We start from the raw sequence: 16,800 nt of genomic DNA, 5'->3' as shown, positions 1-16,800 counted from the left end.
ATACAGAGCACCTTGATTGCCTCAGTCCTTCATTTGTAATGTATTTACTAAGGGTATTTCATTCTTCACCTAGTACCTCCTAAGGCATAACTATAATTTTATCTTGGCCCATTCGAATCTGGTTTTGTATGTCCATCTTAGAATTCATGTCTAAGCCATATCATCATGTGTGTTATATCCCATCTCAGAAATCTTAAGCATTTCTGATCTTGATTTATTTATTTGTTTCTTGAATTCTTGGTCTTAATTGTAGTTTGAGGCTGAGCATGGTGGCTCTCACCTATAATCTCAGCATTTTGGGATGCTGAGGCAGGAGGATTGCTTGAAATCAGGAGTCCGAGGCTGCAGTTAGCTGTGATCAGCCTAGTGCACTCCAGCCTAAGCAATAGTGAGACCCTGTCTCTAAAAAAAGAAAAGAAAAGAAAAGAAATCATGGTTTGGACACATTCCATCATAGGAATTTCTTCAAAGGAGGAATTTCTTTTCCAAAATGAGAGAAGTATCTCCTATTGATAATAAATTTGATTTTTTTTTCCCCCTGGGTCTCTGAATCTGCAAGTTGGTCCAGAGTTTCTTAGTGCTTGAATCTTTGGAAGCTGGATTTTTTTTTTCCAGGGAGGTCTAAAAAATGTTGCATTTCCATTGTATTAAATGGTAGCTAGTGGACAAAACAGTCAATGCCATCCCTTAAGGGATAATATTCAGTGTTTTCCAGAATGTGTTCTGAACAATACTTGTCCCATCAAAGACTAATCTCTTCAGAGGATTGTTGACAAAAGTTTCCCTTAATGATAATAGGTATCATTTTTTGAGCATTTACTTTGTGTATTGTATATCCATTTTGTCTTTTAATTAAAGTTTTCTTTTCCAAAATCATTTGGGAAACATTGATATATTAAGGTTCTGAGAAGTCTTACAATATATAAATTTGTGTAAAATTGTTTAATCCAGTATTTTACATACCTGCTTTGGGGATGATACTCGTGCAGATTCCTGTATAATTAGTATTCATTCCATGAAGCTCATTCAAAGAATAGTCTTCTTTCCAGGAGAAACTTCGGTAACCTGAACTTTTTATGTGTACATTCCTCTCAAGAGTTTTAGTAATCAGCATACCAGTAACAACATCCTTGTCCCTGTACCATGGAGCTGAAAGTTCACATTTATATAGGCATTGGACAAAGTTGTCTGGCTGGAGTACAAGATTGCCTGAGACTGTGAACCTGAAAGTTAAAATAGAGGAATATAGTGCTAGTTTCAAGGCTAACTCATTTTTCTTGAGCTTTAATAACTGCTAGTTGGTATGTCCAATAAATCTCCATTGGTCATTTCTTGATGCATTGCAAATGGGCATAAAGAGTTTGGAGAAAAAAAGAGTGGTAGAAATTCACTGGTAGAAATTCACATTGACTTGTCCAGGAGCCTATCTGGAAGCTGTGACTGGTGACCAGTAGCATGGAGGACAGGGAGTTTGGTAGGCACACAACTTGATTGTAGTGGAAAGAGTACATGCAGACTTTGGGTTTTATAAACCTGGAGTTCAGCTCTGGGATGACTTCACTCTTCTGATCCTTAGCTTCCTTATCTCTAAAGCAGGGATAATTTTTAAAGCATATAGTGTGGTGCTGTTTGTGACTGTGTAAAATGCTTAGCATAGTAGTGCAATATAAGTGCTCAAAAGTGTTGGTGATTTTTTTCTTTCAAAAGGGAATAGGCCATCATTTATCTGCTTTCTGAGTGATGCAGCAGCATCAACAGTGATGATGACCACTAGGTAATTCTGATCATTGAGTGGGTCTCGCCTAGTGGCATCAGAAATTTGCACTCATTAAGCCCAAGCCCTTGGGCATCCACTGGTGACGAAATAAATCCTATTTCCTTACCCCTGGAAGGTGGCTCTCAGTGGAGTGAAGAGAGTGATCTTGGAGCTGTAGAAAAGGAGCTGGTGGACATGTTTTGTGACACCAGTGTCTGCCCCTCAGGAAAACAGTTGTTTACACATCAAACTTGCACAGAGCACTCACTAATGGTTAGGCACTGTGCTGGGCAGTTGGGATCCACACAAATAGATGGTTTCAGCCTTAGAGGATCTTAGAGTACAATGGAGGGAAATAGACACATGACCAGTAAGTGACCTAAGGAGCAGCAGATGCTCTGATAAAAGTATTATAGGGAGTTGTGATGGGGAGAGAGCTCAAATGGCAGAGTAGTCAGATGTTTCTGAGGCAGTCAGAAAAGCCTTTAGAGAGAAGGTGTTGACTTGAGTTCTCTGGGTATAACATTTAATTGATAATAGCTTTATTAAATAAAATATAATGCAAAGATATACATAACCATTTTCATGGGGCAGTTTATGCATGTTCTGTTTCTGCACTGAGTGCCCTTTTGAAACAGTATACTGAATGCAGTGTTCGAGTTGTTCATCAGTAACTGAAGATCCCAAAGGAGTTGTAAAGCCTGTTGTTTCCTTGCGTCAGATAGGCTCTGCAGCATGGTGCATGTGGCAGGAGTGTCCTTTTTGTATGTACCTGAACTGTTTGGTAAACCTGAGGGTGGACCTGGAGCATCCAGGGAGGATGTGAAAGAATTTCCCAGGGTTGCTTTTGGCTCCCTGCCTAGGAAGAATCCTGGCTATTTTGACAAAGATTTTCTATTTCTACTTGGAAACAATTCATGTCTAGGAAATGGGAGGAAAAGTCTGAATGTGAAAGTTACAGCTTTTTTCCCTGAGGCTTGACAGAGGGCTGTCTGAAGCCCCCAGGGATACCCAGGATATAGAAATCTTACTAAGGCTAAAGACTGATTAGCTATTAGGTTCCTTTCTCTCCACTATCTCCAGAAGATGCAAGGAAGGCATCTCTTCTTCTCCAGCACTTGAGAATGATAGATAGCATCTCAACTCCTAGAAGTTGGCTGACCTATTTGTTAGGGAGCTATGTGGTCAAAATTATGTTGAAATGAGATGCTGTGAAGAGTCCAAACCACAATTATTGTTGTGGCTCTCAGTTTTGGTGATTAGTAACAGACCAACTCCTTATACCATGGAAGAGATAAAGATGCCTCACAAACCTCAAACTAGTTTCTTTTTTTTTTTAGAGACAGAGTCTTGCTCTGTCACCCAGCCTGGAGTACAGTGGCACGATCTCGGCTCACTGCATCCTCCACCTCCCAGGTTCAAGCGATTCTCCTGCCTTAGCCTCCTGAGTAGCTGAGATTTCAGGTACACATCAATGCACCCAGCTAATTTTTGTATTTTTAGTAGAGATGGGGGTTTCACCATGTTGGCCAGGCTGGTCTCGAACTCCTGACCTCAAGTGATCCACCTGCCTTAGCTTCCCAAGTGCTGAGATTACAGATGTGAGCCACTGCACCAGGCCACAAACTAGTTTATTTCTGATATTGCTGGGGCAATCCAGTCATTCTGTGAACTCTGTGATGCTTAAAATAGAATTGCTGACAGCTGGGGTGGGTCTGAGTTCATCACCACTACAACTCAGCTGTTGCAGCTGGAGTCAGCAGACCTAGGTTTAGCTGACTCCTCCTGGCTATTGGGATGAGCTGGGGTGCTACTGCTTGTTGGGGAGTGCAGTCCTGATGGTTCTGCAGTATTGTTTTTCCGATTTGTGTAGATTAAAAGAACTGTAGGATTTGGGAGAGAAAAATGGAGACTTTTTCCTAAAGAGCTTGAGTTTGAAGGGTACTGAAAAGAAGAAAAGGAAATTAGAATATGGGGGAAAGTAGCTGAGCCCTGAGCCAGGTCCTTTATGGAAAAAAGAACATATGGCTTTGAGGGGGTCTTTGGTCAGGTAGTTTCCCCAGCGGGCCACCTGATTGCACTGTTGACACTGAACAGTTTGCTTTTTGGAGCTGCCTTGAGAAGAACAGGTAAAAATGAAGGTACTGTGCAGTAGGATGTTCATGTGATGGGTGTTATAACCTAGAATAGGGACCATACAGAGTGAGATGTTAAAAATGAGCTTGACGATATTATGTATTGGTAGATGAATATCTAAATAGTAAATTGTGGTCTAAACTGAGAGAACTCTAGCTGTAGGGAGATGTGGTTATGTTGAGAAATTTGAAGCCCTAAAGTTCGTGTTAAAAACTATTCTTATAGGCCAGGCATGGTGGCTCACGCCTGTAATCCCAACACTTTGGGAGGCCGAGGTGGGTGGATCACCTTAGGTCAGTAGCTTGAGACCAGCCTGGCCAACATGGTGAAAACCCATCTCTACTAAAAATACAAAAACTGGGCATGGTGGTGGGCGCCTATAATCTCAACTACTTGGGAGGCTGAGGCAGGAGAATTGCTTGAACCCAGAAGGCAGAGGTTACAGTGAGCCGAAATCGCACCATTGCAGCAGGCTGCAGAGCCTATCTGACATTGTACAATGCTTTGCATTGCCTGTGTGACGAGAGCAAGACTCTGTCTTAAAACAAAAACTATTCTTATTAAAACTACATTTTCTCCTTGCTGCTAGGGGGAAAAATGAAACAAAATTAAAATATTGTGGTTTTTTTTTTTTTTTTGAGATGGAGTTTCACTCTTGTTACCCAGGCTGGAGTGCAATGGCGCGATCTCGGCTCACTGCAACCTCCACCTCCTGGGTTCAGGCAATTCTCCTGCCTCAGCCTCCTGAGTAGCTGGGATTATAGGCACGTGCCACCATGCCCAGCTAATTTTTGGTATTTTTAGTGAAGACGGGGTTTCACCATGTTGACCAGGATGGTCTCAATCTCTTGACCTCGTGATCCACCCGCCTCGGCCTCCCAAAGTGCTGGGATTACAGGTGTGAGCCACCGCGCCTGGCCAAAATATTGTGTTTTATCTTATCATGTAATTCAATTAGATACAACAAAAATATTTCCCTGATACAAGGTCTGGTTCTGTTGCCCAGGCTGGCATGCAGTGGCTTAATCACAGTACACTGCAAGCTCAAACTCCTGGGCCTAAATGATCTTCCTACCTTAGCCACCATACCCAGCAAATTTTAAAAAGGTTTTCATAGTGACAGGGTCTCGCTATGCTGCCCAGGCTGGTCTCAAACCCCTGGCCTCAAGTGGTCCTTCAGCCTTAGCCTCCCAAAGTGCTATGATTATGAGCCACATGCCTGGCCAAAAATGCTTTTTTCTTTTTTTGAGATGAAGTTTCACTCTTATTGTCCAGGTTGGAGTGCAATGGCACAACCTCATATCATTGCAATCTCCCCCTCCTGGTTCAAGCAATTCTCCTGCCTCAGCCTTCTGAGTAGCTGGGATTATAGGTTTCTGCCACCATGCCCAGCTAACGTTTTATTTTGGCCAGGCTGATCTTGAACTACTGACCTAGGTCATCCATCCGCCTTGGCCTCCCAAAGTGCTGGGATTAAGGCATGAGCCACTACACCTGGCCAAAAATACATTTTATATTTAATTTTAACTAAAAGGTTTTGGTCAATTGTCAATGATGAAATTTTCTTTTTGGGAAATGATGTTATCATATAGCATTCTGTTTAAAGAAATAACCTACCATAGAGGCCAGGCACAGTGATTCACACCTGTAATCCTGGCACTTTGGGAGGCCAAGATGGACAAATTGCTTGGGCCCAGAAATTCAAGATCAGCCTGGGTAACATGGTGAAACCCTGTTTCTATAAAAAATACAAAAATGAGGCAGGTGGATCACAAGGTCAAGAGATCGAGACCATCCTGGTCAACATGGTGAAACACCGTCTCTGCTAAAAAATACAAAAAAAATTAGCTGGGCATGGTGGCGCATGCCTGTAATCCCAGCTACTCAGGAGGCTGAGGCAGGAGAATTGCCTGAACCCAGGAGGCGGAGGTTGCGGTGAGCCGAGATCGCGCCATTGCACTCCAGCCTGGGTAACGAGTGAAACTCCATCTCAAAAAAAAAAAAGCACACACACAAAAATTAGCTGGGCCATGGTGGCACATGCCTGTACTCCATGTACTACTGTACTCCAGAATGGGTGAGAGTGAGACAGAGTGAGAGCCTGTCTCAAAAAAAAAAAAAAAAAAAAAAAAAAAAGAAAAGAAAAGAAAGACCCACATTGCACGTCTTGTTTATCCTCACCCTTGACCTAAACTTATCCCTATTAATGACTTTTAGTTTTAAGTAGGATGAAACTTTAGTTTTTATATGGAGCTATAATTATTTTACTCTTTTGATAGAAAAATGTCAAACTGGGCCCAGTGTGGTGTCTCATGCCTGTAATCCCAGCAATTTGGGAGGCTGAGGCGGGCGGATCACTTAAGGTCAGGAGTTAGAGACCAACCTGGCCAACATGGTAAAACCCTGTCTCTACTAAAAACATAAAAACTAACTGGGCATTTTGACAGGCTCCTGTAATCCCGGCTACTCGGTAGGCTAAGGCAGGAGAATTGCTTGAACCCGGGAGGCAGAGGTTGCAGTGAGCTAAGATTGTGCCACTGCACGTTAGCCTGGGTGACAGAGCAAGACTCCATCTCAGAAAAGAAAAATAGGCCGGGCGTGGTGGCTCACGCCTGTAATCCCAGCACTTTGGGAGGCCGAGGCGGGTGGATCACAAGGTCAAGAGTTCAAGACCAGCCTGATCAACATGGTGAAAGCTCGTCTCTAAAAAAAAAAATAAAATAAATAAAAGAAAATAAAAAGAAAAATAAAAATAATCAAACTGGTTTGGTAACATATCCTTTATACAGTTTAGCCAGAAAACTTTCAGTTCTTTGAATAGCTGTCTAATATTTCAGAGTATTATACTCTTAACCATTCAAAGTTAATCTCTACAGAAGTGAATTTTTCAGAGCAGTAGCAAGAAATAAGTGAGAAAAAGGCCTGGAATCGAGTGAAGTATCTGAAATGTTTTATCTTATTAATCATTACCTTATTATGCCAAATTTTCATACACCTTAAGAGTAGGGTATAGCAGGGCAGTATTATTGGAAGTGTAGGTATTGGCCAGGCATGGTGGCTCATACCTGTAATCCCAGCACTTTGGGAGGCTGAGGTGGGCAGATTACCTGAGGTCGGAAGTTCAAGACCAGCCTGACCAACATGGAGAAACCCCATTTCTACTAAAAACACAAAATCAGCCAGGCATTGTGGCACATGCCTGTAATCCCAGCTACTTGGGAGGCTGAGGCAGGAGAATTACTTGAACCTCATAGGCGGAGCTGAGATAGTGCCATTGCACTTCAGTCTGGGCAACAGATTGAAACCCCAATTCAAAATTTAAGAAAAAAGGATGTATAGGTATTAATAGGTGTCATGAAAACAATAGGTTCTATGGAAATAATTTTGGAAATGCTGAGTTAAACAACATTGAACAGATTTCTTTCTTTTTCTTTAAGATGGAGTTTTGCTCTTGTTGCCCAGCTGAAGTACAATGGTGTTATCTTGGCTCACTGCAATGTCTACTTCCTGGGTTCAAGCAATTCTCCTACCTCATCCTTCCAAGTAGCTGGGATTATAGGCATGGGACACCATGCCTGACTAATTTTGTATTTTTAGTAGAGATGGGGTTTCACCATGTTGATCAGGCTGGTCTCAAACTCCTGACCTCAGGTGATCCACCCACCTTTGCCTCCCAAAATGCTGGGATTACAGGTGTGAACCATTGTGTCCGTCTGAACAGATTTCTCTAGAATTTCTTAGAGCCTTTAATTAAGTACACTAATGAGTACCATGAAACTCCAAGAAGGAGAAGATAATCTACAGTTCTTCCCAAACACTTGCTTATCTGGCACACCAGTCCTAGGGACCCATGTTCCACAGAATACACTTTGGGAAACCTTGAAAAGGAAGAGTAATGATTTAACTACTAACTGTTGATTTTATTAATGTTAAATTCATTTAGATTTCTTGAAGGCTGATGTTAAAGTCACTATATGGTATAAATTACTACATTTGTACCAGTAAGCTCTATGTTTGGTTTTTGTCTTTACTCCTAAGAAGATTTTGCCTTTGGAGATAAGCAGTTATATTAAACAGATTACTGATTCAGAAGATAAGAATTTAGAAGACACCTAATTCAGCCAAAAGTTGTCCTCGTGAGAGTTTCTATAGGAATATGTGCTTTAGAGAGAAACTAAAGAAAAACGATTTTTGTATTTTCTCTAATGTGTGCTAATGGAACAAAATATTCCATCATTGTGAGCTGTGCAGTAACTAAACCTTTTAAGCCAAAGATTACAAACTGGGGCCCATGGGATAGATCTGGTCTGCAGATAGTTTTATTTAGCCTGTATAGTGATTTTTAACATTTGAATTAGTTCCCATTTTAAAATCTTGAAGTTTCACATAGAAATCTGAATTTCTAGTCACTCTTGAAAAATGGAAAAAGTCTGACAATACATAGGCAAGTGAGAACTACTTGCTGGAGCTGAGAAATAGTTTACTCCAGTGTGCTACTGCCTTCCTACTAACCCAAATATGGCTTGACACATTTGTGCTACCTGTTTGACTCTATGGTCTTTTGAGTTTGTGTGACCCCTACTGTAAGGACATGGCATGGCCCAAGGGCTGGTGCCTCCCAAAGGATACTGTAGCCCCTCTTTTTTGAATTTTTATTTTTTTTTTATTTTATTTTGAGACAGGGTCTCACTCTGTCACCCAGACTGAAGTACAGTGGCGCTATCTTGGCTCACTGCAACCTCTGCCTCCTGGATTCAAATGATTCTCCTGCCTCAGCTTCCTGAGTAGCTGCCTCAGCTTCCCAACTACAGGTGCCTGCCACCATACCCGGCTAATTTTTGTATTTTTAATAGAGACGGTGTTTCACCACATTGGCCAGGCTGGTGTTGAACTCCTCACCTCATATGATCTGTCCACCTCGGCCTCCCAAAGTGCCAAGAATATAGGAATGAGCCACTGCACCCAGCCAGCAACCTCTTTTTAGAGTCATCGTTACAAGCAAATATGGTCAGGCTGCTCTAGAAAGAAGTGCTGGAATCATGTCAGGATAATATAAGGGAATCTTCTCTATTTCTACTTGACAACATACTGGAAAAGTTGTTTCATTCACATTCCCTCTCTCTCTCACTCACACAGAAAGTTATCCCTATACAGTCATTCCTAGGTTTGCATAAGGAATTCATTCCAGGAACCCCCTCAGATATCAAAATCTATGGATGCTCAAGTCCCTTATATGAAATGACGTAACCTATGTGCCTCTGTCCATATACTTTGAATTGTCTCTAGATTACTTATAATACCTCATGCAATGCAAATGGTATGAATTAGTTGTTATACTATAGTTTTAAATTTTGTATTATTGTTACTGTTGTTATTTTTATTTTAAAATGTTTTCTAGGCCAGGTGCAGTGGCTCATGCCTATAATCTCAGCACTTTGGGAGACTGAGGCAGTTGGATCACCTGAGGTCAGGAGTTTGAGACCAGCCTGGCCAACATGGTGAAACCCCATCTCTACAAAAAATTAAAAAGTAAAAAATCTAGGTCTGGTTGCACACCAGCTACTCGGGAGGCTGAGGCAGGAGAATTGCTTGAACCTGGGAGGTGGAGGTTGCAGTGAGCCAAGATCGCACCATTGCACTGGATGACAGAACAAGACTCCATCTCCAAAAAAAAAAAATGTTCTATTTGAGATTGGCTGACCCTGCAAGACCCAGAGCCTGCAGATATAGAGGACCAACTATGTGTGTGTGTGTGTGTAACATATATGTATGTGTGTGTGTATACACACATGCTTATTTTGCCAGAGGAAATTTATGTTTAATTAGGACAGAATTCTAATTTCATCTGTTCTCAAAAATAATTATTAAAGAAACAAAGCTAATTAAAAAGTAGTCATTTTATTTATACTCTAAGCCTTTCCACAAGATATTTGAATTAGCTTATAAAGTATAATATTACAATAAGGTGTGTGTGTGTGTGTGTACACTTTATGTATATAAAATCATATATAATTATACATATATATATATATATATATATATATATATATATACACACACACATACATATGTAATCAGGACCAGAAAAGATATCCAAAGAGTAAGTCCAGAAGGGTAGAACATGGATATGAGGACCTGAGGTCTGGAGAAACAGGCTTTGTGTGAGAATGGGCTTATATTTCAGAGAGAAGCCAGAGTGTGAGTGGAACTTTTCGTACAAATAGTACCACAATATTATTTTTTGTTTAGTATGCTTATATTAGTTTGCTGATATTGTTCTATGTTGATGTTTCTCTAATTCTGCAGAGGTGACAGCTCTGAGCAACTGTTTTCTGGTGGCCATCAGGAAATGTAGATTTCGTGGGTAGGGTTAATCAGCACTGTGTCCTGAGCCCTCTTCCTGTATTTTTACCTAATCTGTATTGCCAACAATAAAGGAATGGGTTGTGTGGGATGTGATGAAGTGAGGTGAGGGGTTGAGGAGTGGGCAGAAAAAGCAGTAGGTGATAATGAAAGCTCTCAGCAGGAAGATTTGAGGTCTTTTGCAGAATTGTTTTGAGCAGTGGTAACCTACAGCCGTTATAAAAGGCTGCATTTCCTGTATTTCTGATTAAATGAAAGCAGATCACTGGATAATACACAAGAATGGTTTTCATTTCTTAAAGTGATTTATGATCAAATGCAATTAACATAAAATGATTGGAATTACCTTACCTGGTCCTGAAGCTGCCTGCCTTAACTGCTTTATTAGGAATGAGATTAGAAGAGAGATTGTGTGTAGAAAAAGATACATCCGTGTGTGTGTGTGTGTGTGTGTGTGTGTGTGTGTGTGTGACGTTAGAATCCTTGTTCTCACAATGTCAGGAAATTATTGTGTATTAAATGAAAAAATTAGTAATAGGCAATAGGTCCTCATGAAGGCGTTTATAAGTGATGCTTTATGGTATTAGTGAACCTACCTTTATAGTAAATGTCAAGGGAATGATACTTTAGTCAAACAGATGAAAGTTTACAAGGAAAGAATTTCATTTGTTTTTATGCAATAATGATGGAGCAAATGCCTGAATGTTAACAATATTGTAAACAGGTTCAAGTTTTCAGGGTCTAGGGAAGAAATGGAGATTTTGTGTCCTCTGGCTAACTGTTGAGGGCAAGAGTGTCATAAAAGGCAAAAAGTGGGTAGGTCTGGTGGCTTACTGCTGTAATCCCAGCACTTTTTGAAGCTGAAGCAGGAAAATCCCTTGAGGTCAGGAGTTTGAGACCAGCCTGGCCAACATGGCAAAACCCCATCTCTACTAAAAATAGAAAAATTAGCTGGGCATGGTGGCGCACTGTAATCCCAGCTACTCAGGAGGCTGAGGCACGAGAATCACTTGAACCCAGAAGGCAGAGGTTGCAATGAGCCAAGTTCACCCCACTGTACTCCAGCCTGGGCAATAAAGCAAGACTCTGTCTCAAAAAAATAATAATAAAGGCAAAAAGGTGAGAGTGAATTTTGTAGAAATCTTACAGAATGTGTAGACTTGCTGGGTGCAGTGGCTCACACCTGTAATCCTAGTACTTTGAGAGGCTGAAGCGGATGAATCCCCTGAGGATCTCCTGAGGTCAAGAGTTTGAGACTAACCTTGCCAACATGATGAAACCCTGTCTCTACTAAAAATACAAAAATTAGCTGGGTGTGGTGGCAGGCACCTGTAATCCAGCTACTCAGGAGGCCAACGCAGGAGAATTCTCTAGAACTTAGGGAGCGGAGGTTGCACAAGTTGAGATCGTGCCACTTCACTCCAGCCTGGACAAAAGGGGGAAACTCCATCTTAAAAAAAAAAGAAGAAGAAGAATGTGTAGACTGTTTCTAACTGAGCAATGCCAATTTTAAAGTTCATTCAAAATGCTTTGAAAGTATAATTGCCACAGGTGCTACCTTTCAAGTGGAAGTACTCTTGGGGATAAGCCAAGCCACATAACAGATTATCCCATATGTTTCCTTGCATTAAGTGTTGATGTCTGAGCAATGGGGGAAATGAACAATTTTGTTAATAATAAGGAAATGAAAAGTCAACATTTTTATTTTCTGTCTTAGTCATTGGTGGAGGGGAGGGGGAATGGCATGTTCCTGGAGGACAGATACCAGGTTTCCTTTCTGCACCCAGCTCACTTCTCAGAGCATATTGGCTCTGCCTAACTGGTTGGTTTTGAGGCAGTGCAAAATTTGCCTTTTGGTGTGGAAGGGTGTTTTTGTTTTTGTTTTAAGCTATTCTTTGATAATGTTTTAAGGTTTTATGCATAAAACCATGTACATAAAGGTTTATGTTCTATGGTTAAAATTCTAATGAAATAACTTATTTTTTAGGACAAACTGTGGGCACTAAGTCAGAGTGTCAGTTAAGAAAAATGACCAAATAGAAATATGGCATAAAGATTTCTTTTTCTACTTTTAAAAAAATTTACTTCAATTTTGAGGCTTGCTTTTATTTAACCAGCCTCGTTTGTGAAAATCAGATAAATCAAAAAGAGATAACTTTTTTTGTTTCTTTGTTTTGCGTGAGACAGTCTTGCTCTGTCACCCAGGCTGCAGTGCAGTGGTGCAGTCTCAGCTCACTGCAACTTCCAACTTCTGGGTTCAAGTGATTCTCATGCCTCAGCCTCCTGAGTAGCTAGGACTACAGACATGAGCCACTACACCTGTCTAATTTTTGTATTTTCAGTAGAGACGGGGTTTCACCATGTTGGCCAGGCTGATCTCGAACTCCTTACCTCAAAAGATCCGCCTGCCTCAGTCTCCCAATGTGCTGGGATTACAGGCGTGAGCCACTGGGCCCGACCCCAGAGAAGTCTCTCTGTGCTTTATTGTTATCTCTGGTAATTCTTTGCTAACTTGCTGAGTGTTAATCTGTATTAAATCACATTGCTGAAAGATACGTTTTAATTTTGGAGGGTGATGAGAATTAAAAACTCAGACATGGATGATTTTTAGAAAATACTCCTAATGTGCTTTAGGGGAACTCTTAAAAACAAACGAAGTGGTGTACTGTGACACATTGTAATCAGTCTCTATTATGCATTCAAATGAATCTGATTCAAAATACAGACTCTGTCTCTAAAAGCCTGCCTTAAAGTAAACAAACAAAAAAAACCACAGGCAGAGGTGGTTTCCGATGGTTTCATAGTTTATGTCATTTGCCTAGAGTGCTGAGTACAGTAGCTGTAAGTAGATTCTCCAAGCATTCTATTGAAAGGTACTTAATGCAGATTACAACTAAATAACTGGATTTTGTTTGGGTCATGTTCATTGTGAAATGCACAAATCAGTGGGTTTGTCTTTAGTCATCTTATTCTCATTTGGGGTTGATGGAAATGAAGTAAGGACCAAGTAAACAACTTTTTTTCAGGTGCAAATTCGACCATGGAACCTAAGTGACAGTGACTTTGTAATGGATGGTTCTCAGCCTTTGGACCCCAGAAAAACTATCTTTGTTGGGGGAGTTCCACGACCCCTTCGAGCTGGTGAGTGGAAATAGTAATACCACAACGACAAAACCAACAACAATAAAATTCCCAATGCCTTTAGTCTTAAATATTTTCTAGGTTTCTAGTCAGCTATACACAGTCTCCAAAAAGAAGGCTGTTGTCATTTTCACTGAGCTTTTTCAGGATTAAAGGTTTTCTCTCAAAATGCTCTATTTCGTTATGGTGCAAAAGTAATTTCTTTAGGCAATTATGTTGAAAAAAATGAATTCTATTTAGTGCTTTCCTATTTACTCACTTATATAAAAAATAATAACACATTTGGCAGTGTGCATTCTTCTGCCAGTCAGCATTATTATGTATGACAGAAATCTGTCTTCTTTAAAGGCTCCCTGTTTTTTTTAAAGTTCCTTTCCAATGATGAAATAATTGTGCTGCTGGATTTGAGCAGAATCTTAATTGACTGGAGAGTTTGAAGTGATGCTGAACTGATGACTTTAGTATGTATTTACATCCAAAGACAAATCCAATCAGCTGTGCATCAGCCTCCTCATAACCAGTATTCATGCCAGTGGAGTATAACAAAATTATTTCTAAAATCTAAGTTTTTGAAGCACTTAGAATAATTGAGTTTAATTTTTTAAAGTAAGACAAAAATGTTACTGTTGCCACTGTAGTTGTGAAAGTACATTTCTTTTGTGTTATTTATATGCAAGTAGACTTAGTTCTACCTAAAAATTAAAACAAAAAGCAGAGATCTTTAAAATCATGTTGTGAAACAGAATTATAAAATATAACGTAAAGTTATTTGGGTGTATGACTTTAATGACTTCTTAATTCTGAAAGTTCCTTATTTATCCAAACATATTTATCCACATCCCAACTCCAGCCTACACCTAAAGGATAACATTAGACCTATATAAAGACATTCATAATTTCATTTTGAAGGACTTTTAAACATATTTATTCTGATTGGGTCTTATTTTCTTCATTCTAATGAAAAACTGTCAAAAGATAGAAAGCAAAGCTGCATAGATGCCTCCCTTTTATCTGCAGTTGGAGAATAAAGGGCTAATTCAAACATGAAAAGAATTATGAGAGGAGGGCAAATGCAGCCCTTGTTTATAAACTGTACTTTTGAAAAAATGGTGAGTGGAATATTTCTGACTTTTTTTTTGAAATGGAGTCTCACTCTGTTGTCCAGGCTGGAGTGCAGCAGTACCCAACCTCTGCCTCCTGGGTTCAAGTTATTCTCCTGTCTTAGCCTCCTGAGTAGCTGGGATTACAGGTGCCCGCCACCACGCCCAGCTAATTTTTGTATTTTTGCTAGAGACGGGGTTTCACCATGTTGGGCCAAGCTGGTCTCGATCTCCTGACCTCAGGCAATCCACCCACCTCAGCCTCCCAAAGTGTAGGGATTACAGGCGTCAGCCACTGTGCCCGGCCATTTCTGACTTTTTCTAATAGTGTTATGTTTAGGAGTGGGGAGGGACGGAAATCCTTTTTCACATTTTACAAATGGACAATCATTGTTAATATTCTAGCTATTCCTTTTGCAACAAACTACAAGCACAAATTAGTTAGTTTATTTGTTTGAGATGGATTCTCACTCTGTTATCCAGGCTGGAATGCAGTAGTGCGATCTTGGCTTACTGCAGCCTCCACCTCCCGAGTTCAAGCAGTTCTCCAGCCTCAGTCTCCCAAGTAGTTGGGACTACAGGTGTGTGCCACCACACCTGCTAATTTTTGTATTTTTAGTGGAGACAGGGTTTTGCCATGTTGGCGAGCTGGTTTCGAACTCCTCACCTCAGGTAATCTGCCCACCTCAGCCTCCCAAAGTGCTGGAAGTATAGCCTTGAGCCATCACACCCGGCCACAAATTAGTTTTTATGTTCTAGCCCCTTTCCTTTTTTCCTAGATAGAAATCTGAAAAAATGTTCTGAAAGAAAAAGTCCTATAGTTATAAAAATAACAGAACTGGTTTTAACTTCTTATGTCTATCCAAGTCACAGACATACAAGTTTATAAATTAAACTTCAATTTGTATTATTCACTCTATTCTTCCTGTTTTAATGATTTGGAAAGATAGATAAGGGCCTGTATATCATTTTTCTTCTGTAAATCCTGTGAAGATACCTTTTCCGCACTTCCACTGTGATCACGCTGACACTGCAAGAAGTGAACCCCAGGACATGAAATTGTATTCTTTAGCATTTGGTGTCTGCAAGATGCCACGAATTCTAGGATTAGACAAGAATTATATTTAGTTGTCTAGTAAGAAATGGGATTTTGTATTCCCTGACTAGATACTATACCTTTCATAATTCTTGAAGTTTTTTTTTTTTTTGAGACTGAATCTCCCTCTGTTGCCCAGGCTGGAATGCAGTAGTGCAATCTCAGCCCACTGCATCCTCTGCCTCTCAGGTTCAAGCAGTTCTTATGCCTCACTCTCATGAGTAGTTGGGACTGCAGGCCTGTGCCACCATGCCTGGCTATTTTGTTTGTTTATTTGTTTTTTTTGAGACAGAGTCTCACTCTGTTGCCTTAGCTGGAGTGCAGTGGCATAATTTTTTTGTATTTTTAGCAGACATGGGGTTTCACTATCTTGGCCAGGCTGGTCTCAAACTCCTGACCTTGTGATTCGCCTACCTCAGCCTCCCAAAGTGCTGGGATTACAGGTGTGAGCCACCGCACCTGGCCTAATTTTTGTATTTTTAGTAGAGACAGTGTTTTACCATGCTGGCCAGGCTGTTTTCAAACTCCTGACTTCGTGATCCCACTGCCTCAGGTTCCCAAAGTGCTGGGATTACAGGTGTGAGCCACTGTGCCTGGCCGAAGTTCTCTCTCTTATTTTTTTTTTTTAACTAAGCTAACATTTTTTGTTTTAAAATTGTTTTGTTTTTATACTTATATGGATAGTAATCTAAATTTACTCATTCTGTTGATAATGTTCCCCCTATGCCAGCACTTTCCTTAAGTGTAGCTAGTTTCTAGGTGGCAAAGTAATCTATAATAGTGTCTTAGAATTTTACCATTCATCCCAAGACTAATTTAGAGGACCATGTTACCAAGACAAAAAAGTTAACATCTGCAACTTTAATCTATGATCATAGGAATTGGGTTTCTCTGAAACATACTGAGCTTTGTGAACTGATGTATACCTTGGAATGGAAGATCATTTTTAAAGGAACTCATTGTGACTTCGGTAGACAATCTGAAATGGAATACAGTATAGTTCACTTGAATGATAAACATTTATTGAGCATCTACTGTATTACTGGCACTGTGAAGTAGGTGTCATAAAAACTGAATATCCCAGTATCATGTTAAAGAGGTCATCATATACAGAGAGTCAAAATATTTCAGAAGAAAACAAATGTATTCATAGAATGTGAACTCAGAATTAATTGGAGGTCACATTATATTCTTTAACGTGATTCTCA

The 16,800-nt window shown here is 40.2% G+C and overlaps 1 protein-coding gene across 25 annotated transcripts in view; it reads left to right on the top strand.

Annotated features, from left to right (window-relative positions):
- The window catches only part of CPEB3 (cytoplasmic polyadenylation element binding protein 3), a 248,366-nt gene that overhangs the window by 188,634 nt on the left and 42,932 nt on the right, over positions 1–16,800 (top strand). For all 25 annotated transcript variants that reach the window (XM_078346025.1, XM_078346018.1, XM_035268463.3 and 22 more), the window contains one exon: positions 13,282–13,396. In XM_078346025.1, coding sequence (XP_078202151.1) covers positions 13,282–13,396 — 115 coding nt within the window. The remainder of the gene's footprint in view (positions 1–13,281; positions 13,397–16,800) is intronic.

The sequence above is a fragment of the Callithrix jacchus genome, chromosome 12 (genome assembly GCF_049354715.1).
Source record: "Callithrix jacchus isolate 240 chromosome 12, calJac240_pri, whole genome shotgun sequence".
Taxonomy (NCBI): Eukaryota; Metazoa; Chordata; class Mammalia; order Primates; family Cebidae; genus Callithrix; species Callithrix jacchus.
Note: the sequence above shows the minus strand (reverse complement) of the source record. Positions and strands in the feature narration are given on the sequence as shown.